Source organism: Sander vitreus, chromosome 2 (genome assembly GCF_031162955.1).
Source record: "Sander vitreus isolate 19-12246 chromosome 2, sanVit1, whole genome shotgun sequence".
In the NCBI taxonomy this organism is placed as follows: domain Eukaryota; kingdom Metazoa; phylum Chordata; class Actinopteri; order Perciformes; family Percidae; genus Sander; species Sander vitreus.
In genome coordinates this window covers 35,053,423-35,079,987 of record NC_135856.1, presented here as the reverse complement: position 1 = coordinate 35,079,987, position 26,565 = coordinate 35,053,423, and the positions used below count along the sequence as shown (strand labels likewise).

General features: G+C 43.2%; 1 protein-coding gene across 1 annotated transcript in view; it reads left to right on the top strand.

Annotated features, from left to right (window-relative positions):
* Positions 1-26,357, top strand: part of wdr17 (WD repeat domain 17) — a 138,244-nt gene extending 111,887 nt beyond the window's left edge. Inside the window, exons 26-31 of the mRNA XM_078266972.1 lie at positions 1,537-1,639; positions 1,833-1,934; positions 11,626-11,724; positions 12,763-12,830; positions 23,298-23,395; positions 26,037-26,357. Of these exons, the coding sequence (XP_078123098.1) occupies positions 1,537-1,639; positions 1,833-1,934; positions 11,626-11,724; positions 12,763-12,830; positions 23,298-23,395; positions 26,037-26,156 (590 nt within the window). The 3' untranslated portion in view covers positions 26,157-26,357. The remainder of the gene's footprint in view (positions 1-1,536; positions 1,640-1,832; positions 1,935-11,625; positions 11,725-12,762; positions 12,831-23,297; positions 23,396-26,036) is intronic.
* The last annotated feature ends 208 nt before the right edge of the window (positions 26,358-26,565 follow it).

The following is a 26,565-nucleotide window of genomic DNA, read 5'->3' as shown; positions in this document are numbered from 1 at the left end:
GTCTTAGGGGTGGCCTCAGGGGAGGTCTCAGGGTGCCAGAGACTGACAAAGTCTTAGGGGTGGCCTCAGGGACGCCAGAGACCATCAACGTCTCTGGGGGATTGGTCATGGCCGATTCACAGCGGCTGGTAGTCGGCCGGGGATCTGGGAGACCGCTAGCAAGCCGGGGAGCCGCTAGCCAGCCGGGGATCTGGAACAGGAAACATACAGAAATCATAATACAGGCAACAGAAAAGTCCAAAACCACGACAGTTGCCAATCATTAAATCCCTTAATGGAGAAGGTTGCGTCCGATGATACAGATTTGAAATTCCTGCAGGCATAACAAAATGCAGAGTCCTTTTCCACCAAGTACTCAAGCCAGTCCCTGTTCAAATACCAGCTAGAGGAAAATGATTTTTTTTTGTTAACCAAACATTTTGACTGGATATTTCTTCAACACAACCTGTTTGGGTTTGTCCGTGCCGAGGTCACTCACACCCACAACAGGCAGTTGTGGCCCAAATGCTGCCCCAGTCGTGGTTGCACTTGACCTGCAGGTCCTGCCAGGCCCAGTGTCGGGCTCCACGGAGCTACTAGCATCAGGCTCAGACTGTCGTCCAGGGTCTCCTTCTCCAACTACAACATCAGGAGGCGTCGGTGTCGTAACCAATTTGGCAGAGGAGACTGTTGGTGGGCTTTTCAACCATCGTCAATCAATCAAACAGAATCACACCATTGTTTCTTTATATTTTTAATGTTTTAATGATAAAAAATGCAACATTAATGTAACACAAAATTAGCAACTATGATAATATAAAATATTATAAGAGATCTGGGCCTCAAGCATTTTTGGGGGCGGGTCCGGCCCCCTATGGCCCGCCCATAGCGACGGGTGTGCCTACTCTATAACCCAGACCAAGTCGGTGCAAATCCCTCCCTCCGTGTAGTGTGCAGATCTCAGTTATATCCTCCACATTCAACAATCTAGTGGCACAATCTTAATCCTCCGACTTCCCCTGTTTCTCAACAGCACAAGTTATATTGCTGTAACCACAGCAGCTTGCGATAGCCGATGCTCCTACAACCACAGCAGTTCACTCCAGCCGGGGTTCTAGGCACTGAGATGCCAACACTAAAATTTGCTAAACTGCAATTTAAATTGATTCAACCTTGCACACAAGCTACAGACTTAAATATGGTTTAACAGATAACTTTCAAATCCAAAACTTATAACCATACTAGGTTAGGTCAGGGTGCGCTCTCTCACTCACCTGCTGTCTTGTCCACTGCTCATATTGTTAGCCGCCTTCTAAAATATTAGAAACACTAAGCAAAACCAGAAAACCCATACATTTGGTGTGGCTAAATTATTTTTAAGATCCGGAAGTGTCAGCGAGTTTCACTCAACCTATTCCACGCTTGAAATTTGTTTGCAATGTTTGGTCAATGAAAAATGCAGCAATGTTGCAACTTGACTTGTGAAAGCGCCCTTCATTTCTGTCTTTCTACAGCACTGATTAACCACAAACTCTCTTTAATTTTCCTCCTCACCAGAGCAGATGACTGGATCTGATTGGACAGTGGACAGTGTTCAGCCAATGCTGGACCTGATGAGTTACATCAGAACTGACAGCCTGGTCACAGCAAAGTTGACTAAGTAAAAACAATTATTACTTTATTATTACAAGTATTAATAGTTATTTTAATTTCCATTTTGTCAAACTTGATCATCAACCAGGTCTGTGTGTGTGTGTGTGTGTGTGTGTGTGTGTGTGTGTGTGTGTGTGTGTGTGTGTGTGTGTGTGTGTGTGTGTGTGTGTGTGTGTGTGTGTGTGTGTGTGTGTGTGTAGAACCCGCAGTGAGCTGTTGATCCTGTGTGGTTATATTGGAGGTCTGCTGGCCATTAGAAGACAGTACTCTAACATTGTACCTGCACTCTTCGAATACACCAGGTAGATGTTTTTTTTGTAATTCAAGTTTTTTTATTGCTTTTTCCTTTGGTGCATGACAGTTCAGCGTATCACATACAGAGACATTTCCTGATACAATACAAACCGAGTCTTAACCATGGACAGAACAAACAAAAACAGTAATAATAAAAATAATATATATATATATATATACACATATACTTATACACACACAAACATATGCACACATATACAACAACAAGACTATAACAACAGCAGCTTTAGGGGCACATCAATATTGGAATAATTACAGTTGTTCATAATACAGGCTTATCAGTCAGTGTGATGTATGTCCAGAAACTATCCCATTCTGGTTCTTTATCTTTTTTTACAGTGTTTATCCTGTTAAGCATATGCTCATATGAAGCTGTTTTTATCATGGTGTTGGCCCATTCTTTTAATGCCGGAGTTTTAGGTGTTTTCCAGTGTTTAAGTATCGTCCTGGCAGCCACTGTAATGCCAACCATGATTACAGAGAACTCTTTACTTGATATGTTGTGTAATTGACTTCTGTCACCTAATAGACAGAGTCTTGGAGATATTGGTAGGTTTCTTCCGGCCCAGTTACCTAAATATTCCAAAATGATTCTCCAGAAGGGCTGGATAGTTGGGCATTCCCAAATACAGTGTAACAGAGTGCCTACTTCTTTATGACATTTCCAACACAAATTATTATTCATTACTCCCATTCTGTATAATCTTAAAGGTGTCCAATAATATCTGTGTATTATTTTATATTGGGTCAATTTCCCTTTTACTTCTGTTATGTATTTTCCATTGTCAGATACTATTTTCAACCAGTCCCTGTCCTCCATTATACATCCTAGGTCTTTCTCCCATATTACTTTTAGGTTATTACAGTCGTTGCTGAACAGTTGGTTGGTTGTTTTATAGAATATGGAAGCTCGATGGCACTCCTCGGGTAGTGTGAAGTGCCATGATGTGGTTTCCAACTGTGAACTGAATCTTGGTGGTAATACAGCTCCTGATTTGTAGGTACTTCCAAAAATGTTCTTTCCCCTTGAGCTTGTATTTTCTGGCTAAGTCTGAGTATGACACAAACAAGTCCTCTTCAAAAAGATCAGCAATGTTACATATACCATTATTATACCATTTCTTCCAAAATACTGTCTTCCCAATTTTAATCATAGAGTTATGCCATAGAGAGGAGTGGGATTGCTTATGGTGTGACAGTTTAAACATTTTATGTATTTTAGTCCAAATGTCTTTGGAGTGTGACATGATAGGATTGAATAAGTCAGGTGAAGACTGGAAATGCCAACTTATTTTCAATAGCAACCCAATCTAATTTATTATCTTTAGTCCAGTGCTTGGCTATTTTGGCCATTTCGAAGGAGATACGATACAATCTTGGGTCTGGCAGTCCCAGTCCTCCTTTATCTCTAGGTGAGCACATTTTGCTAAGCTTAATTCTGGGCCTTTTCCCCTCCCACAAGAAGTCTTTAATTATTGTGTCATATCGTTTAAAAATCTGAGGAGAAGTAGTAACTGGTAAGTATGTAATTGAATTGTGGTGATATCACCATTGTTATAACATTAACGTTTCCCCATAATGTAAGCCTAATATCCTGGCTTAGTTTTATTCCCAAATATTTCATCCCTTTTGGAACCATTTTAACCCAAACTGTGACACTGAAGTTGAATTACATAATCCCGAAATAGGCATACCCTCTGACTTTGTTGTGTCCATTAAGTGGGGTATCGAATTCAATGGGTTTTTTACCAGCATCAAAATGTTGTCCGCGTACAATAGCAATTTGTGCTCTTTCCCTCCTCCATCCACCCCCTTAATATTTCCATTCCTTTTTATAGAAATAGCCAGAGGCTCCAATACGATATTGAACAATAATGGGGATAAAGGGCAGCCCTGGTGGGTTCCTCTAGTGAGGTTGAATAGGGGTGATATTAAACCATTGCCTTTGGGCTTTTATATAATGTTTTGATACAGCTAATAAATGTTTGTCCGAATCCAAAATGTGATAAGGCTGAAAACAAAAATGTCCTACTGAACCCGGTCGAATGCCTTCTCAGCATCAAGTGAGAGGGCAACGACCGGATCCGTTCCTGTCCTACTGGACCACATCAAGTGTAAAAGTCTTCTCATATTGTCTGTGGATGACCTGTATTTTATAAATCCCACTTGGTCAGGATGTATGATGCTTGGTAATGCACTTTCCAGACGTAAGGCCAAAATCTTGGTTAAAATTTTGCAATCCAGGTTAATTACTCAGAGGTCTATAATTTGCAGGATCTGCTGTATCCCTGTCTTTTTTAGGTATTACAGATATCAAGGCCTCGTAGAATGTTGGAGGGAGAGATCCTAATGTGAATGCCTCATTATATACGCCTTTTAATATTGGTGCCAGGATGTCTATATATTGCTTATAATATTCCACCGGGAATCCATCCATGCCAGGTGCCTTCCCTGCTTTCATGCATGAGACAGCCTTCCTGATTTCAGTCTCTGTTATTGGGCTGTCCAGCCACTCAATCTGTTCGGTTGACAGTTTAGGCATATTAATGTTAGTAAAGAGGTCCGTCAAATCGTCCTGTTGGGGATTAATGTCCGATGTATATAATTCTTCATAGAACTGTTGTAGAACCCCATTTATTTCCGTTGTTGAGGAAACTAATGTATTGCCTTTTTTAATTGCTGGTATCACATTATGAGAGTCTTGTTGCTTTAGTTGCAAGTAGCTTGCCTGTTTTCTCACCCCCTTCATAGAATGTTGTCCCAAGCCTAAATAAAGCATATTGTACTTTTTTATTATAGATTTCCTGCAGCTAGAACTTAAGCTTACATAGATGTTGATATAGCTTATCCGAAAAAATTTTGATAGTTCCATTTCCTGATTTTTGATCGCATTTTCCAATTCCATTAATTTTTTTGTGTACTCTTTTTTTCTTTTTAGATGAATGTGCTATCATTTTCCCTCTAATATAAGCCTTGGACGCCTCCCATTCCATTGCTATTGTATTAGTGGTGCCAGCATTGATTTCAAAGAAAGATTTAATGTCCGCCTTCAACGGGAGTGTAAAGTTCTCATTTTGTAATAACAACATATTCATTCCGTATCTACCTTTCTTCTCTGCATCAGTGTTTAAGTCAATGCCGAGCTCCACCGGAGCATGGTCTGAGAGGGTGATTGCATTTATTTTACACTTCACAACTTGTCTTATAATGGTATTAGAAATCATAAACATGTCGATCCTAGAATAAGATTTTTGGCAATGTGAGAAGAAAGTGTATTCCCTTCCAGTAGGATGTATCAATTGCCATATATCGACCAACCCTAAATCCTCGTTCATCATATGGATTGCAGCTCTATCCTTAGGCATCACAGGGCCCCTAAATTTGCTTCTATCTAGACAGGAATCCAAGACTTGATTAAAGTCTCCTGCCAAAATTATTTGACCGTCCATTTCTCCCAACGTCTTATTCACATCATGAAAAAAGTGTGAATCACCTTTATTTGGTGCATAGATATTGCACAGTATTGTCTTGGACCCATTAATCAGTGCTTGTATACACAGCATTCTACCTTCTTTATCCTTGACTTCTTTGAGTAAAGTGAAACTTACATTTTTATTTATTAATATTATTACTCCATTCTGCTTACTGGAGAATGAGCTATGGAAAACATGTCCGACCCAGCTCCGTTTCAGTTTCAGTGCTTCTCCTTCTTTAAAGTGTGTTTCCTGTAGAAAAGCTATGTCCGTCTTATTATGCTTCAGATAAGTCAGCACCTTCCCTCTCTTAATAGAGTTCCCACATCCATTGATATTCCAGCTTATGCATTGAACAAAGTACCTAGACATATTTTACGTGTGAATAGTAGTCTGTGCCTGTAAGACTGTTTTATATCAATATTAGTTATGTCCCCCATACGCGCTTCTTGTAATTGCCATGTCTCATTTGCGTCATTTGCTCTTGTATCTGTCGTCACCAAACGCAGCTTAACACACATCTTAGCAGTACAAACCATAACACAACGATAACAGAGAGAAAACACCTAACTCAAAAGAAGCCCACAAAACACGTGGGGCCTCTGGCTTTCCTCCAGCCATCTAAAATGAACACAAAAAAAACAACAAAAAAAACAACAACAAAAAACAACCTAGCGTTCGGGTCAGTGGGGTACCGTACACCCAGCCAGAAGAAGCTCACTCTCTGGCTCTGTTGCTCAGGCAGCACACAATCAAAACTCAAAACTCAAACCCACCTCTTTAAGGCATTGTCCCCTCTTTAATCAGCCTCTTTTCTTCTTTATAGTCCATATTATAGTCCAAATCCATCTTCGCAGTGCAACACTCCTCAATCAGACATAGCCTTCCAGCTCATTCATCTGTATTGGAGTTAATCCTGATGAACTTCTCTGCCTCTTTGGCGCTTGTGAAACTTTGATTCTTTCCCTTCCACGTGAATCGCAGGGATGCTGGATGAGCCAGCGTATATCTCAAGTTGAGCCGCTGCAGCGCTCTCTTCGCGGTTGTGAAAGTTTTTCTTTTCTCAGCTAGCTCCTGTGTCATGGACAGTCGGGTGCATTCCCATTCGATCCCGCGCTTTTCTCCGGCCGCTTTCACTACTTTATCCCTAGCAGACTGTCGTAGGAATCTGATCAGCACTGGTCTGGGCAGCTGGCCGTCACTGGGCAAGGGGGCGAGCGAGCGATGCGCTCTTTCGATTTCAAATTCACCATTCACGTCAATTCCAAGCCCCTCGCCCAGCACTCTCTTCACACAGCTCTCCATTGTGCCGTTCGTCCCGTAGGTTTCTCTCAGCCCCACCAGTCGCACGTTATTTCTCTTACTGTGATTTTCAAGCATCTGCATACGGTTCCACGTAGCATCCATCCTTTTTTCATCGTGTTCCCTGTTATTTATAAGCCACTCTGTCGTGCCCTCCAGGTGCTGGATACGTCCCTCTGCTTCTTCCAACTTTTCCTGTATCCCGTTCACCGTGACCTTCAGTTCAGAGGTTGTTTGTTTGATAGTTATTATATCTGTGGCCACCCCCTGTAGCGTGGTACTCATTTTGGTGATTTCAGCAAAAAGATTATCCAGGTTTGAGACTTTTTGATCGCTCTCTCGTGATGAGCTGAGAGTTTCCGTGTCTTCGTTCTGAGGTGGGCTTTTCCTGGTCGACATGCGGCTCGTTGTCATCTTGTCTTTAAAGTACTTCGAAGTTGCCATTAAGATTCAAATAACCTCTCTCGTGATTCAGAAGTTATTAGGAAGCTGCTATTACCAGAAAAGTATGGAGTATTGTGAGAAAAATTAAGTAAATATTGGTGGGCGAGCAGAGCTCTCCTAGTGTGCCGCCATCTTGCTTGACGCACCCACGTGACCTCCATCCAGGTAGATGGTTTTGACATTTTGCATGTATCAAAAAGGTTTCTGAATTGTCTGTGGTGTTGTCAAGAACTTTATGTTTAAGAAAGTCTAGTGGTAATTTACAGAGTTAATTAATCTATTATAAAAGCACAGGACTAATCAGACGATAAGTCCTTGAATGTGATTATATGTCTCAGATGTACAGAGTTGTCATAATGACGTTTAACATCATTAAGTGAATAGGAACATTAGGAAATCTATACTGTAAATTATTTTTGTTGGGGTTAGGGTTTGTTGGGGTTTAAGAGTCTGTTTCCGGGCACCTGGTTACCTCACCTGGTTTGGCGCGCCCCATGTACAGAGGCTTAGTTCGTGTGGCAGCGGCCGTGGGTTATGGCAAGCCCTTTGAGCATTTATTCCATATCTTTGATATCAAAAGTCAGGTTCCTCCACTATATAACTATTAAAAGCCAAAAAACCTACTAGTTCACTAGTTGGACTGTTTTTGGACGTTACTAGTTAACTAGTACGGTCCAAAATGTCTACTAGTTAACTAGTTAAAGCCAAAGTGTGCACTAATTAACTAGAAAGGCACAATGCTAATGCAGAGATGGGGAGAGGGGGATTTGTGGCTTCCTAATGGCTCTACTAGTTAACTAGTAAGGGTCTTTTAAATCATACTAGTTAACTAGTGATGTTCAAGAAGAGCCACTAGTTAACTAGTGCGTTCCAAAATGCCTACTAGTTAACTAGTGAAACCTTTAAAATGCACTTGTTTACTAGTTGGACTTTCTCTGGACGTTACTAGTTAACTAGTAAAGCTCAAAATGTCTACTAGTTAACTAGTGCGGGGCATTTTGACCTTACTAGTTAACTAGTTACATCCAAAAGAGCCACTAGTTTACTAGTAACAGAGATGTTCACAAGTCATTTTTTGTAAGTCCAAGTCAAGTCTCAAGTCTTTGAGCTTGAGTCCAAGTCAAGTCTCAAGTCTCTAGCCATCTGATCTGTCCCTAACACTGTATTGTTAAATCTTATGAATTCAAAACATGTCCTCTAGCTACCATCCATACAGTACAGTATCAAAATCAGTTGTAGGATAACTTTATGGGGTCTACTTAACACACCCCTCTAGCCCTCGGACCTGGTGAAATATTAACCTAAGTCTGTCACATCATTTGGATACAACTATAAAGATACAATTTGCCTGTTCCAAGCATTAGCGCAACACTTTGCGATGGTTAGCTTGTTACCTGTGATGATATATGCTAAATGTAACGTTTCTTTCACTCAAAAGAATGTCTGATGTCGAATTGGAAATCAAGAGAATAGTGGCAACGCCGCACCAGTTACAGAACAACATGCATCTCAATGTCAGTCCAAATTACGCACAATAAGCAGTTTGAACTCGCTGATGTAATGGCATTTATTTATGTGTTAGTACGCTCAGTGAAACTGAGTCCAGCGCGAGGGAGATCCGACTCAGAGTAGGAGAGGTTAGTGAGGACAGCGTCTCCATGGCAGGTGACAGTGCACACGGATCTGCTGTGCCACGCATGAATGAAATAATGAAATAGTAAATAGGACTACAGTAACAGAAATATGTGCAGAATTAAGACAGTCAACACGGCCCAATGTTTGGTGAAACCTTGTTCACTTAAAGGAGAATTCCGGTCAATTTCAACACGTAGCTCTGTTGTTTGGAAATTAGGAGTGCTGTCAGTAGCAAAAAAAACGAAAACAAGCGGTGCTGCTTACACCGTGTTATCCCCCTGCTAGCGTTAGCACCCAACAGGCTTAAACAGGGCATGTTTTAAACGTATTTTAAGCCTCTAAACATGCTCGAAGTTAATGAAAGCAAAACTAATGACAAAAGGCACAACTCCAGGAGGACTTGGTGTCGCCATCATCAATGCATTTTTTTTATATGTGAGTGTGCGCACATAGGCATAGCGCATGGGTTACGTTGCACATTATGGCAAAGGGCAGGGAACATGCAGTTCGTCATACGTTTCCCCAACGTATATGCGCCAATAAAAGAAAATAGAAATACATGAATACATTTAGAGTTAAAAAGCAATAATTGCATGAAAACAGGTTGTTGACAAGTCTCGAAGCGCCGGTCCGAGTCAAGTTTGAAGTCTTTTGGGTCAAGTCGCAAGTCAAGACTGAAGTCTTTTGGGTCGAGTCCGAGTCAAGTCTGAAGTCAGCTGTTTGTGCGACTTAAGTGCAACTCGAGTTCGAGTCTAAGACTCAAGTCCCCATCTCTGACTAGTAAGCGCCAAAATGTCTACTAGTTCACTTGTGGGGGGCATTTTTGACCTTACTAGTTAACTAGGTACACACATTTGACCTAACTAGTTAAATAGTAAGTCCAAAAACAGTCACCAGTTAACTTGTGACATGATGTTTTCCTCACTAGTTTACTAGTGGAAGACATTGTATCTGACAAGTTGGACATAGTTAAAGGAAACTAGTTAAAGGAAAACATGTTCAGGATCTGTCCTGAACATGTTTTCCTTTAACTAGTTGAGCCTCACTCAGCACTAGTAAGCGACTGGGCACCACTAGTGAGACATTTGTTCAACATGTTGGGCTTTTTGTCGCACTAGTATATATTTTTGGTGCACTAATTGACGTTCACATTGTATTAGTTCAACGAAAATGAATAATAGTTAACATGCACTGTTTCAACTAGTGATGCAAAACAATTGCACCAGTTAACATGTATGACAGTTGCACCAACACACAAGTTAACTAGTAAGGTCCAAAGAGGCATCAACTAGTTAACTAGTGAATGTTTTCGCCTTGACATGTAACATGTAAAGCGGAAACCTGCAACATGCAAATAAAGTAAGTAGATAGAACATATTGCCGTAGTATGTAGACAGCTAACAGTGTGTCTCTACATACTGTATATATACCATATTTCACAATGAGGAGCCCTTAAAATCAGGGATTGATCCTATGGCATTTGATCCCATAATAAAGCTGACTTTATAATGGTAAATCTGCAAACCTAAGAACATAAATAACTACATTATGCAACTGCATGTGTACCAGTGTTCTAGTCTTAAGATTGTATAAACAGAAATATAACAACAACAAAAGCTAATTAATTTAAAAATAGCCAAACAAAAGCAATTTAAGGTAGAATTAGGTAATAAAGTACATAGTATGTTTTTGTCCTAAAGCTATAATTCATGATCATTCAAAATGATTGCATGTGTTTTACTGTGAAATATTTAAAAAGGAAAAATACATCACTAGTAGTGTCACTAGTAAGCTCTTTTACATCACTAAGTAACTAGTAAATATGTTGTAGCTCACTAGCTAATTAGTAAGGTCAAGAGAGGCTTCAACTAGTTTACTAGTAAGCATTTTGGCTTTCACTAGTTAACTAGTAAACATTTTGGACCCAACTAGTTAACTAGTAAAGTAAAAATGTATCTCACTAGTGTCACTAGTAGGCTTTTTTGACATTACTAGTTAACTAGTAAATATTTTGAGGCTCACTAGTTAACTAGTAGGACTTGTAAAAGATTTTGTTCAACTAGTAAGACAAAATATCCAACTAGTACAAACAAGTATCCAACTAGTACTGACAAAAACCCAACTAGTGAAAGAACCTGACGTCTGATATCAAGGATATGGAATAAATGCTCAAAGGGCAAGGTTTTAGGATTTAAATAGGCTAAAACAGTTACAGGATGCATGTTTTAAAAATAGCTGTAGTGTATACAACAATAATGGTGTTTTGCGGTCATGATTTGATGTCTGACGTAAAGCTGCTCATTCACTATTTACTTAGATAATTGCCATAATCAGGCTGAAATTGGATTAACTATCCATAAGTCTTAAATTCCTAATGTGTGTTTGCGCTATGTCTTTCCCTAGGTTTTTGATGGAGCCACAGGCGTTTAATAGGCTGGGCAGGAAGTGGAACAGCTACAGCATCTGGTCAATTTTCAAAATAAACACCGTGTGTATCCTATTTCACATCACTACAATATTTAAACAACTAAAACATAGCCACAAATCTTTGATCCATGTCGTTCACAACTGGGCTAAAGAAGAAAACATTTTACTATGTAGACTACTTACTTGTATGGTAGAAGCACAAATATACGGGAAAAATGACCAAATCAACTGAATCTGGAAGCAAAATGCTCTGTTTCTAAAAATGTTCCCGGTGTGGTATGACACCCGGTGGAGGACGTAACAAAACCATGGCACAGACAGAATGCGGAGCTTCTATGCCTGGTGGAATCCCAGTGTTAGTCAGTCCAACTTCCACATTTGTCTTTCTGTTTTTCAGTCAGTTGTTAAAGCGGAGGGAAGTGTGTGTTCCTCTGAAGATTGAGCAACTGTCTGTGGAGCTGGATGCCTGGCGGGTCTGCACACAAAGTAACAGCAAGTAGGTTACATGTACATGTATGTACGCATACACGCACGCACGCACACACACACACACACACACACACACACAACAAAGATAATGGTATTACAATTGAAAGTTAATTAATAACACCATGAAGTACAATATTGTAAAAAGATATAATTTAACACTAAATGTGCCAAGTCAGATAAGAGGTTTAAAAAAGAATATAGTGAATAAGGGAAGGTGTCATTACAGTCACGACTTGGTACTATAATCACACCTAGTGTTAGCTGCCTAGTAGAGCTAAAAGCTAAGGCCATAATGAGGCCAGTTAGCAAGGCAATGCAAGAGAGGAGGGAGTTAAGCTGACTTAATCGTGTGTTTTTTTTTTATTAGGACAATGCATATTAATCAACATTTCAGTTAATGTGCCAGTGTTAGTCAGTTAGCTAATTCTCAACTGAAGTCCTAGTTATCTAGATCAAACTCTGCCCAGACCGGGCGTTGGACTCTGCAGTGCCTACTTGCTGTGAGGCAGCAGTGCTAACCACTGACCCAAGATACATTACGATTTGAGATACATGAAGAGCAGCTGAATCACCTCTGGGGAGATGGATGTGTTGTCCTGACCTTGAGTGATGACAAAGATTGTCATGTTGCTGCCTGACAGACAGATCTGGTGCTTGAAGATACATGTATTTTCAAGTTCAAGGACTTATAAGGAGACACTGTATTAAGCATCATGTTAGGTGCACCAAGGAGGAGCTCAGAGTCTATTGGGTTTGTGTGTAGGAAACAGACTTCAAATTGCCAGAGTTAGCCTGTAGGCTTTATATAATGCAGTCATATAAAGGGGAGGATGGCAGCACATGAGTTTTGTGGACACTGCTGCTGCAAAAGTGGCCACATGTGAGTGTTGAGCTCTACATCTTTAGATCTACGTTTATGTTCATATTACCATATGCTTAAATTTACTAGCAGAGGTAAACTAACAGTGACTGTTATCACTATAATACATCTACATTGCTTATGTACACAGCTTTAGAATTGCATCTGTCTTTCTGTTTTTAACAGTCCTCCATCGGAGTGTCAAAGAGAAGAGTTCAGATGCCTCGAGAGAAGAATCCAGCCAACAGACTCTGGTATAAAAAACATAGTTTATAAAACTAGCTCATAAAACATTTTTTTTTATATATTTTGGTGTAGACTTTCTAGGATCAGCACTAAGCCCATGTCTTGGGTAGGGTGTTGATGCTGGCTGTGGTCTGATCAAAGTTAGAATCAGAATCAGTTTAAATGGTAGAGGAAAGTAGAGGAAGACATGTACAAGGAATTTGATTCCGGCTTTTGTTGCTCTTACACTGATATAGACATACTGCTAAAGACAAGGACAACAAAGCTGAACAAGTTGAACATAAACATTTGACTACAGATATGTTTGTATATAAAAAAAAGTATATATACACATAAGCATATACATACATACATACACACATGTAAACAGTAATACAATAGGGAAATGCAAAAGTGCAAATGATGCTGGAAAGCATAACGAATTATTAATACAACAGGTTGCTTATATGACAGTATATGCCGTTTATGTGGTTTATGTATGACATATATTTACATGTTTAAATTATGTGTTTAACACAAATTCAAATATTATTTTCTGACAGGTGAATGCTTGGTGTTCCAGGGTTATTGCACAGGGATTGGTGCTAAATGTTTATCATAGTGCAAGCCTGTAGGTAGAAACTGTGAGCCAGAGAGGAGAAGCTGAAACATGTTGTGTCCATGTAGTGATGCTTCCTGCCCATTTTCTGACTCTGGAGGAGTATAGATCCTGGATAGAGGGCAGGTTGGCTCTGATGATTTTCTGTTCCTGTCCTGTTTGGTGGCTGATCCAAACCACACAGTGATGGATATGCAGAGAACAGACTGAATGATTACATTGTAGAACTGGATTCACCAGACAAACTGTTGTTGGTATGTATGGTGACGTGGGCCAGTGATGGGGGTCTCACACTAGAGTCCACTTTTTAACAACAGTTTGGAGAGTGTTCTGCTCCAGGTTGTTTTGAAACAAGTGCATGCAGATTCGTCACCGTCCCGGATGAGGCCGATGATTGTTTCGTTTACAACTACTTTTTTAATTCCAGCAGGACATTTTTCTGTTACAGCAGCCTAGATCATTTAAAATAAAATAAAAAGGAAACACACATATACTACTTATCAACACTGTACAATAAAAGTAAGGGACTTTAATACTGTACATATATTCATTGGAGGTAGACATAGCGCAATTAATAGTGCAGTTATATGTCAGATAGTTTAAAGAAGATGAAAGGTGAATGAGTCCAGAATGCGAGGGTCTGTATAATCCGTTAGGGGGAAGGTTGAGGCTTCACCTCCTGACCCCCCTGTCCTAACATAGAGGGGACTGGTTGTACAGGGTCATGGCTGTTTTCTGGTGCAATGGTTCTAATGCACATTGCAGCAAAGAAAATTTTGGGTAACACTTTACTTGACAGTACCGACATAACTATGACATGAAGCTGTCATGAATGTGTCATAAACCTTATAAACAAGTCATAAACATTTATGACTTCTGTCATTAAGTGTCATTCGGTTTTTGTCATGACAAGTTGACATTGTTTGGATTGTCTTGGTCATGACAAGTTGACATTACATTTGTTTGGGATGTCTTTGTAATGACAACTTGACTTTAACCAGGATGACATTACCAGAGGATGTCTTTGTCATGACAACTTGACATAAAAGAAAATCCACCTCTTTTTGTATTCATGACATGTTGACATAATTATTATAATTAGATGTGCAAGGTTAGAGACCAATTCTAGCACTTGGTCAGATAGATGTGTGACAGGATATTTCACAAAACTGGCTGTCATGACACTATTATGACAGTGTAACTAATTAATATTTTGACCTCAAGTAAAGTGGTACCATTTTTATTTGTCATTAAGATATCATGGATAAGACTTGCTGTCATGACACTATTATGATATTGTAACTAATTAATATTTTGACCTCAAGTAAAGTGGTACCATTCTGATTTGTCATTAAGATATCATGAAAGGGATATTTCACCGTTGGAAAGACGAATATATCTTTAAATTGGGTCACTTATGTAGTAGGAATGTGAAAAAAGTATAGAAATTGGTGCCTTCTAGGCCGAGATAAGCCAGAAAATGTGTTTTTGGCTCATATGGATGAAAGACACCAAATCCCAGAATGCACTTGCTTCGCTGCTTTACACTCCACTCCCAAGTCACGCCTACCGTTTACAGACAGACAGTGAGGCAGCATTCAACTCAAATGTGTTTTATTGTCATTTCAACCATATACACAAAACGTTTCACCATGGCTCTAGTGATGTTACACATTTAAAATATATAAAAACGACATTATATAAAAACGACATACGAAACAGGCTACATTTAGCCAGTGCACACACATATGCTCCATAAAGTTCAACTAACGCATACTAGCATTAGCGCTTGGTGGACTGTAAACACCATTATAAACAGTCGTAAATTTGCGTGGAATGTAGAATGGTCGGCATTTAATAGTCACAAACCCCACCAGCAGTTAGCATTTAGTTGGATACAAGCAGCTCATTTCTGCACAAGTCCGTGTTAACAAAGCCCATCTCCACTCTTACCTGGCGACAGAGAAACAGGCTGGATAGTCCGGTACACTGTTGGTTCCACAACAACAAAAACACAGCAGTCTCTGACCTCGCGTTGGGAGTTTCATTGAAGTTGGATGTAGTCCAGTTTGTTGTCTAATCAGCGGACACTTGCAAGCAGGATTGATGGAACAGGTGGCCGGCTAGCGTTAGCTTTCCACCTAGCTAGGTTATACCCCAGCCCCTGTTCGCGTTTCACCGCTGAGGATGTCCCCCCGTGATCGCCCACTCTGGCCACTGCCCACTACGGCCGCTGCAGCTGCTCGCCCTGGCCTCCGCTGCTGCTTGCTCCGGCCGCCGCTGCTGCTCGCTCCGGCCGCCGCTGCTGCCCGCTCCGGCCGCCGCTGCTGCCCGCTCCGGCCGCCGCTGCTGCCCGCAGGTCAAACTAACCTGTACAGCGGGCCGCAGCAACCTCTTATTTCCGAACATTCATCTCTCCCCCGCCCCACGAGGGCCGGTGGTCTACAAAATTTCCTGGTAGATTTTTTTGTCTCACTCCTCCGCAGAGTCCTGTCCTCCATTGTTCAGCCATGTTTCCACAACAACAAAAACACAGCAGTCTCTGAACTCGTGTTGGGAGTTTCGTTGAAGTTGGATGTAGTCCAGTTTGTTGTCTAATGAGCGGACACTTGCAAGCAGGATTGATGGAACAGGTGGCCGGCTAGCGTTAGCTTTCGAACCTAGCTGCTTTCCACTCCTGCACACCGCTGTCAAGGTCCCTTTCCCCGGCTGGCGGCATCGGGCGACACCGCAGGCTGAGGTGCTGGTCTCCGTAGCAGGCGAAGCTCGCGTAGTGTGTCGAGTATTCCGTCTGTCCTGCATATTCTCTGATCTGTACCAATGTATCCCGGTGGTACACATGTGTGGTAGTTTGAATGCACATAATTGTTGTAAACGTTTTCTGTTGAAAAGACGGAGCCTGTTTGCGATGCTTCAAGATGCCTGACCTTCGTTTTGCCTCGGGAATACTCGAGGAAAGCCCACAGTCCAACCCCCTATGGGCGGGTTGGAAACATGCGGAAGTAGCTCCTACTACTGGCTGTAGTCCATAGCCTCTGGGCAAAATGACGATTTTTGCGTCATAAGAGGCTTTTTTCCAGACCCACAATACAGAGATCTCTCGTCTCAGGGGGACATGAGGGAGGGAAGCACGGTCATTCAAAAATACTACCGGGTTTCTACTGATACAAAGCTTAATGCTTAATCGGTGAAGTATCCCTTGAAGGATAAGACATGTCTTAAGAAGTGCCATCGCACAGTAGTGCGCACATAAAAGAAACCCTTTTCAGTTCTATGAGCTCAATTGTTCTTTGATGAGAAGAGTTCAGAGATGTTCAACATTGGGGCCCATATGAGTTTGTTTTCCGTTTGCCTTCCACCATGAAGAAGGAATCCAGGGCAATCTGTAGATAAGGCCAAATCATTTCTCTCAATTACTATTCAGTAATAAAATCTATTGCTTAGGCTACAAAGAAAATACAATTAAGTCATATTTCAGTTAACCCATATTGAAATATCTAAACCTCTATTCAGGTTGTACAACCGTTCTTAAATGTATTCTCTTAGGTATCAAAAGTATATAAATCCCTTTCAGGTATCAAAAGCACATTTATATAAATAGGCAACCTTTATACAAAAAATACTGTAATGAGCTGAGTTAATGTCCATCCATCCATCCATCTTCATCCGCTTATCCGGGGTCGGGTCGCGGGGGTAGCAGCTCCAGCAGGGGACCCCAAACTTCCCTTTCCCGGGCCACATTAACCAGCTCCGACTGGGGGATCCCGAGGCGTTCCCAGGCCAGGTTAGAGATATAATCCCTCCACCTAGTCCTGGGTCTCCCCCGAGGCCTCCTCCCAGCTGGACGTGCCTGGAACACCTCCCTAGGGAGGCGCCCAGGGGGCATCCTTACCAGATGCCCGAACCACCTCAACTGGCTCCTTTCGACGCAAAGGAGCAGCGGCTCTACTCCGAGCTCCTCACGGATAACTGAGCTTCTCACCCTATCTCTAAGGGAGACGCCAGCTACCCTCCTGAGGAAACCCATTTCGGCCGCTTGTACCCTGGATCTTGTTCTTTCGGTCATGACCCAGCCTTCATGACCATAGGTGAGGGTAGGAACAAAAAACTGACCGGTAGATTGAGAGCTTTGCCTTCTGGCTCAGCTCTCTTTTTACGTCTAGCGGTGCGATAAATTGAATGTAATACCGCACCTGCTGTGCCGATTCTCCGACCAATCTCCGCTCCATTGTCCCCTCACTCGCGAACAAGACCCCAAGGTACTTGAACTCCTTCACTTAGGGGTAAGGACTCATTCCCTACCTGGAGAAGGCACTCCATCGGTTTCCTGCTGAGAACCATGGCCTCCGATTTAGAGGTGCTGATCCTCATCCCAGCCGCTTCACACTCGGCTGCGAACCGATCCAGTGAGTGCTGAAGGTCACAGGCCGATGATGCCATCAGGACCACATCATCTGCAAAAAGCAGCGATGAGATCCCCAGCCCACGAACTGCAACCCCTCTCCACCCCGACTACGCCTCGATATCCTGTCCATAAATACTACAAACAGGATTGGTGACAAGCGCAGCCCTGGCGGAGGCCAACTCTCACCTGAAAGCGAGTCCGACTTACTGCCGAGAACCCGGACACAGCTCTCGCTTTGGTCGTACAGAGGTGGATGGCCCTGAGAGGGACCCCCTCACCCTGTACTCCCGCAGCACCTCCCACAGTATCTCCCGGGGGCACCCGGTCATACGCCTTCTCCAGATCCACAAAACACATGTAGACTGGTTGGGCATACTCCCAGGCTCCCTCCAGGATCCTTGCGAGTAAAGATCTGGTCCGTTGTTCCCACGACCAGGGACGGAATCCGCATTGTTCCTCTTCAACCTGAGATTCGACTATCGACCCGAACCCTCCTTTCCAGCACCTTGGAGTAGACTTTACCGGGAGGCTGAGAAGTGTGATACCCCTGTAGTGGCACACACCCTCTGGTCCCCCCTTTTTTAAAAGGGGAACCACCACCCCCGGTCTGCCACTCCTTAGGCACCGTCCCAGACTTCCACGCAATGTTGAAGAGGCGTGTCAACCAAGACAACCCCTCCACACCCAGAGCTTTAAGCATTTCTGGACGGATCTCATCAATTCCTGGGGCTTTGCCACTGTGGAGTTGTTTAACTACCTCAGCAACCTCCACCAGGGAAATTGATGCCAATCCCCCCCCTCATCCTCCAGCTCTGCCTCTACCATAGAGGCGTATTAGTCGGTTTAGGGAGTTCCTCAAAGTGCTCCTTCCACCGCCCTATTACCTCCTCAGTTGAGGTCAACAGCGTCCCATCCTTACTGTACACAGCTTGGATGGTTCCCCTTCCCCCCTCCTGAGGTGGCGAACGGTTTTCAGAAGTACCTTGGTGCCGACCGAAAGTCCTTCTCCATGTCTTCTCCGAACTTCTCCCACACACGCTGCTTTGCCTCTTTCACGGCAGAGGCTGCAGCCCTTCGGGACCCCTTCGGTACCTTGCAACTGCCTCCGGAGTCGTCTGGGATAACATATCCCGGGAAAGACTCCTTCTTCAATCGGACGGCTTCCCTGACCACCGGTGTCCACCACGGTGTTCGTGGGTTACCGCCCCTTGAGGCACCTAAGACCCTAAGACCACAGCTCCTCACCGCAGCTTCAGCAATGGAAACTTTGAACATTGTCCACTCAGGGTTCAATGCCCCCAGCCTCCACAGGGATGCACGAAAAGCTCCGCCGGAGGTGTGAGTTGAAAGTCTGTCGGACAGGGGCCTCCTCAGACGTTCCCAATTTACCCGCACTACCCGTTTGGGCTTACCAGGTCTGTCCAGAGTCTTCCCCCACCCCTGACCCAACTCACCACCAGATGGTGATCGGTTGACAACTCCGCCCCTCTCTTCACCCGAGTGTCCAAAACATATGGCCTCAGATCAGATGAAACGATTATAAAATCGATCATTGACCTTTGGCCTAGGGTGCTCTGGTACCAAGTACACTTATGAGCATCCCTATGTTCGAACATGGTGTTCGTTATAGACAATCCATGACTAGCACAGAAGTCCAACAACAAACAACCACTCTGGTTTAGATCAGGGAGGCCGTTCCTCCCAATCACGCCTCTCCATGTGTCTCCATCATTACCCACGTGCGCGTTGAAGTCCCCCCAGCAGAACTATGGAGTCCCCGACTGGAGCCCCATGCAGGACTCCACTCAAGGTCTCCAAGAAGGCCGAATACTCTGAACTCTTGTTTGGTGCATATGCACAAACAACAGTCAGAGTTTTCCCCCCACAACCCGCAGGCGTAGGGGAGGCGACCCTCTCGTCCACCGGGTTAAACTCCAACGTAGTGGCGCTCAGCCGGGGGCTTGTGAGTATCCCCACACCCGCCCGGCGCCTCACACCCTGGGCAACTCCAGAGAAGAAAAGAGTCCAACCCCTATCCAGGAGTATGGTTCCAGAACCAAGACTGTGCGTAGAGGTAAGCCCCACCAGATCTAACCGGTAGCGCTCCACCTCCCGCACAAGTTCCGGCTCCTTCCCCCACAGAGAGGTGACATTCCACGTCCCCAGAGCCAGCCTCTGCTGCCCGGGTCTGGTCCGTCGAGGCCCCTGACCTTCACTGCCACCCATGTGGCAGCGCACCCGACCCCAGCGGTTCCTCCCACAGGTGGTGGGCCCATGGGATGGAGGGATGTCCGCCACGTAGCTTTTTCGGGCTGTGCCCGACCGGGCTCCGTGGCAAACCCGGCCACCAGACGCTCGCTGACGAGCCCTCCATCTGGGCCTGGCTCCAGACGGGGGCCCCGGGCTTCCTCCGGGCAGGGTCACTTCATCCCTTCCTCGATTTTTCTGAGTTAATGTGTCCCTGTTATTATGAGTTCATCAGTTATGCAGATGTTTACATGTGTTTGTGTTATGCACTAATGTTACCAGCAGAGGTCAATGTGGTTATATGAGACCTATTGGGTGGGGATTGTCTCGCGAGACAACCCAAGTTTTTGTGATGGGGTGGTTGAGGAAGAGCGGGGGTTCGGTCTGCTGTTGCCGACTGAATGGATGGCGTGGTCACGGTCAACAGTGACCTGAGTTAAGCTGTGTTCCCTAAATAAATGCACCGAAGTTGCAAGCCAGTCATCACCTCCTTATTCAACACTGCAGCACTGGGGTGAGCATTACACTGGTGTCAGGTGTAAAGTGACAGACTGGTTTCTTCTCCGGTGTTAGCCTAGCCGGCTAACGGGCCTACCGAGCGGAGCTGCTGTTTGTACTGTCAATGGACATGCCGCACGAGAGAGGAGCACGGCCGAAAGTTAAGGAGGAAGAGGTGAGCTACAGTTATGCCCGTGCGAAGGGTCTGGCGGCGGAGTTTGAGCACGCTGCAGAGACCAAAGCCCGTCTGAAGCTGGCGGCGAGGAGCATGGCCAACGGCGCGGGAATGGGCTCCGCTGACCCCCAACAGAGCGGAGGACGTGAGGAAGGCTTCCTCACTGGCACGTCGGCTCCACCACAGTGTTACAGCGGAGAGCATGTATGGCAAAATGGCGGTGCCGATGCTTACCAGGCCCCATGTAAAACACCGAAGTACTCTGGTAAGGCAGACTGGCAGGCATTTCATGCCCAATTTGAACTGCTATCACAAGCTGTGGGCTGGTCAGAGAACGATAAAGCACTACAGTTAGCCTTATGATGCATGAATGATGCACTAGCGTGCCTGTTACTGCTCAGCCCAGAAGAGAGAAACGATTATAAGGCTCTTGATGGAGCCCTACAGAAACGTTTTGGACACTGTGAACAGCCTGGCCTCCTGCGCTCTCAACTGTCCAACAGACACAGGCAGCCTGGGGAGCCCCTCCATGTCTTAGCTAACGACATTGAAACTCTAGCCCGGAGGGCTTATGCCCACATGCCCCCTGCAGTACAGACGGAGCTTGCCAGGGACCAGTTTATTCAAGCCATAACCCCCATGGGGCTGCGCATTCAGACCCAGCTCACCCATCCCCGTTCCATACAAGAGGCTTTGGAGCTGGCTCTGGAAAGGGAGATTGTGGAGGGCGGGAACATGGAAAACGGCCCTGGAGAGAGTGGTCCTACGGTGAGAGCCCAAGTAGAGCCTGCATGGGTGGCTGAAATGACTAAACTGATCCGAGCTACACAAAGTACCACACGCCCTCGCCAACGCCCCCTGGTCTGCTGGGGATGCGGACAGCCTGGCCATCTCCTTAGACAGTGCCCCAAGCATTCCGACGACCAGGGAAACGGACCAGGGCCCGTATAGATGGAACGGTACGGATCCCTGGCATTATGTCCCATGCTGCATCATCAAGAGAAGGAGGAACCAAACAGCACAGGTGGGGGAGAGGGGCTCCACTCCCTCCTGAAGCAGACGAGAACATTTGTTTGTTAGCTTTGATGGGCTTGTAAATAAGTTACACTATCATAATAGTGTCATGACAGCAAGTCTTATCCATGATATCTTAATGACAAGTAAAAATGGTACCACTTTACTTGAGGTCAAAAATATTTATTAGTTACACTGTCATAATAATGTCATGACAGCAAGTCTTCTCCATGATATCTTAATGACAAATAAAAAATGGTACCACTTTACTTGAGGTCTAAGAATATATCCATTACACTGTCATAATAGTGTCATGACAGCCAGTTTTGTGAAATATCTTGTCACACATCTATCTGACCAAGTGCTAGAATTGGTCTCTAACCTTGCACATCTAATTATAATAATCATTATGTCAACCTGCATGAATACAAAAAGAGGTGGATTTTCTTTTATGTGAAGTTGTCATAACAAAGACATCCTCTGGTAATGTCATCCTGGTTAATGTCAAGTTGTCATTAGAAAGACATCCCAAACAAATTTAATGTCAACTTGTCATGACCAAGACAACTTTTGGTAATGTCACTTTGATTAATGTCAACTTGTCATAATCAAGACAAATTTAATGTCAACTTGTCATGACCAAGACAACTTCTGGTAATGTCACTTTGATTAATGTCAAGTTGTCATAATCAAGACAACCCAAACAATGTCAACTTGTCATGACAAAAACCGAATGACATTTATGACAGAAGTCATAAATGTTTACGACTTGTTTATAAGGTTTATGACACGTTCATGACAGTGTCATGTCATAGTTATGACAGTGTCATGTCACGATTAAGTCGGTACTGTCAAGTAAATTGTTACCAAATTTTGTTGCACCTGAGTTTCCTCAGGAAGTAGAGTCTGCGCTGTCCTTTTGTATAAACAGACTCTGGTTTCATTTTCAGTCCAGTCTGTTGTCAACGTGAACTCAAAGATATTATTTGTCCACCATCATCTCCTCTCCCAGAATGTTTATGAGTTCAGCAGCCATCCTTGTTCTCCTGATGTGGCTTTGACCATCGCCTTGGTTGTGGTCTGATCAAGAGCAGGTGGTTCAGAGAAGCTGGCCACCAGGTCCCTGTACTCCGACTCCTGTCCACCTTTAAAACAACTGCAGAGTCATCCAAGAATTTCTGGTGATGACAGGACTTTGAGTTGTATTGATGGTCTGAGTATAAAGTGAACAGAAGAGGTGACAGGACGGCCCCCTGTGGTGCTCCTGATTACCTAATCAGACATGCAGATGGACACACGCTGCAGACTGTCGGTCAGTAATCCAGGAGATGGTGTAGGCATCTATCTGAACCCTGTGAAGCTTCCCACTCAGCAGCTGGAGCTGGATTGTTTTGAAGGCACTTGAGAAATAAAATAAAACATGATCCTCACAGTGATATCCTAGAGTCCATATTTGATTGAGGAGCACTGTGTGTAAAACCTAATACTAGTGAATCCATAAAATTAAAGCAGTAAAACATGTTTCCTCTCTCCCTCAGCTGCTTTAGTCTTGTGGGGTGCTGATTATGTGACAGGCTCCAATCTGCCAAGCCACTCAGATGTTCAACTTTCCTGTTTCACTGGACAAATAATACAGGTGTGTTTTTCTTTATTCTATTGGTTATTTTGTTATTAACTATATCAACATACATAATAATACAGTCAAATACATAGTACGATCATATACTTAGATATATACTATTGTTACAAAGAATATACATTATAATTTAGTCATTGTATTTATAATGTCTTCAAAGATCAGGGGCCTCATTTATAAAACTGCGTAGATTCTATTCTGAAAGATTTTGTGCGCCAAAAAGTCAGAATTTTTGTACGCAAAAAACAAAATTGTGATTTATAACACCTTGCGGCGCACACCGGTATGCACTCTTCTCGTTATAAATGCGGACGTGCATTACCTTCAAGCCTCACGCTCCTCCCAAGGTCGTCCCATATTTGTCCTAATAATCAATGAAACAGCCTTGTAAATAAGCCCTTGATGACCAATCATGAAACGGAAAAATGGGGAAAACACACGATTCAGTGATTGTGAGGACGAGGTGTTCCTAACAGAGGTAGAACATCGAAACAAAATCCTGCTTGGAGGCCTTAAAGTGCCCATATTATGAAAAAAAATCACTATTTCTGGGATTTGGGGTGTTATTTTTTGTCTCTGGTGCTTCCACACGCATACAAACTTTGAAAAAAAACCATCCATGCTGTTTTGAGTGAGATACGGGTTTCTGAATGTGTCCTGCCTTCAGTCTCCGGGTGAGCTGGTCAAAATCTGCACGGCTTTCTACATCACTAGCCGAAACGAGGGCCCTAGGGGGCTAACTGCTAGCATGCTAGCTTGTTCTCAATGGCGAAACACTGCTACAACACACACAAGTTCACCATAATCTACAAAAGAACTACTTACATGTGCACCCTTGTTTAGAAGAAGTCTTCCAGCTAATCCTGCCTTGACCGAAGTTGGAGAAACAGCTAGCTTACATGATCCCGTTTTCAGCAGCAGTTCAAATTGTGAGATTTGCATAGGAAAGAGGTGTCAATGGGACTTTGAGGTTCTCTGTATGTCCTTTTTACCCACCGAACTGTCGTAATTCAACTATGACAAAGTAAACTTGGTTTTGCATTCTATCACCCCTTTAAATAGATTTATAAATATCCATTTTTATAATTCATGGATAGACCTAATTGATTGTTACGAAAACTAAATCAAAATTTAGAGTGTGCTCACATGTAGGCTGTGTGCTATGCATCCAGAGTACTTTATCCATGTGATAGTTCGTGTTACCATCGGAGTTCACTAAAACGCAGTCTACAAAACCTTGGGAGCATTACACACGATCATACGCATGGTCAAAAGGTTGCGGAAAACTGGGCACATTTTTACGCATGGAAATTCTTTATAAATCCCAACTTTTGCGAGGAATGTTGCGACGGCAAATTTCACCCTGCTTCACGCAACTTTTTACAGGTTTTATAAATGAGGCCCCAGAAGGCTAAAAAGTTCCAGTCATGTGGTCAGTGGTATTAGGTTTTGTGAGGAGGTGGGGAGTTCCAAGCCATTATCAACCGATAGATAAGGATAAGGAGATTTGTTCTTGGGGTTGACCTGAGATGGCATTCCTTGTGTGATGGTTATGTCTGTTGCTTCTGTTTGGACAAACCGTTCTCACTCCCAACTCATCACATACTGACGATGTTCAGTGACCCTCAGTGTCAGATACCGCCTCACAAGAGCACACGATTCACCAGGGCAGTGTTTCTGCTAAATACATTTATTAACACCATAGCATTTATTGTCTGACGCTGCTTCAGCATTTTATGAAATGTCATGAAGTCATAATTATATGACTCTGCAGAGCTGTCTGCTCCACGACTCAAGCTAACAGTCATCCGCTCTTTCTCCCCTTTGAGGTGAGCAACTGAAACAGTGACAGGGCAAGTACAGCAGTGTTTTCCTCAGGCAGAGTGACAAACAGCGCTCACTGCAGGAGACGTATTCACGCGACACGCTGTATTCAATTTTGACTGAGCCATGGCCTGTTTAAAACTTTTTCCAGGTTAGTGTGGATGCACACTGCTCAAAACAAACCCATAGTAATGTTCCATAAACATTTTGTTTTGTTGCTAAACTGGATGTAAAATTTGCTGTGGCGTTAAATCACCTGTTTCACTCATTACAAAATCTGAATATAAAATCTATGAGAAATGTTCTCATATTGAAAGACCATCCTTTGAATAAAGATAGGAATAAATCCCCATAGAGCAACTGCTCTTAAAAAAGCTGTACCCAGATTTGTTGGTTTAGTACTTTTTAAGAAATATTTAATTAAACACCAAATTTCTAAAGAACACGAGAAGGCTATTGTGAAGTTTAATTTCAACTGAGAACCAGGACAAGCGAATGAGCATATATTCTACATTGTTCGTGTTGAGCAGTTCAGTGCCAATCTGACAGTTCAGTTTTGAACTTGTAGTTTATTGATGTCTTTCTTTGCTGCTGCTGGCAATATGACTGGACAGTATTGCAGGTGACAAAAGACCAAGGAGCAATAATAAGGATACAGAGAATCTTAAATAAGCGGAGCACTTTCTAGTCAATTTTATGCCCCTTCCCATTTTAGTCATAATGCTGTCAACGTGCTCAGATCACAGATTTAACCTGTGCTATTGCCAGCCCTGTCATTGATATCTATGTAGCTTCATATTTTCTTTTTTATGTGCAGGGTCCAATGTTTTTGCTGGAGGATGGTAAATCAGCGATATCTCTTAATGATGCTCTAATGTGGGCAAAAGTCAACCCGTTCTCCCCTCTGGGAACAGGACTCCGCATCAACCCATTCTAACACACACACACACACACACACACACACTGAAAATAACATTTGTGCTTCAGCACTGTATTTTATAATTTACTGAGCCAACAAATGTGATGGCGTCAACAAACAATACATTTTGGATTTTGTGAGAATGTTTAGTTTCAAACAAGGTCATGACCATGACCTTGGTGGATGGTAGATTTTTATATTGGTAAGCTGTCATGTAACGAGAACAACAAAATCATTATGTTTTCAGTTGTAAAAGTTGTTGTAATGACGTGATTTATTTGGTAGGATTCCCTCCTTACTACAGCTAAAAAAGTATCAAAGTATGAGTATGTACAGGATATAAATCTAAATTACCTTATTCTATTGTGGTAAAAAAAGAAAGAAATACTGAAATAAAGCAATCGCTGCATATTTATACAAGGTGTCC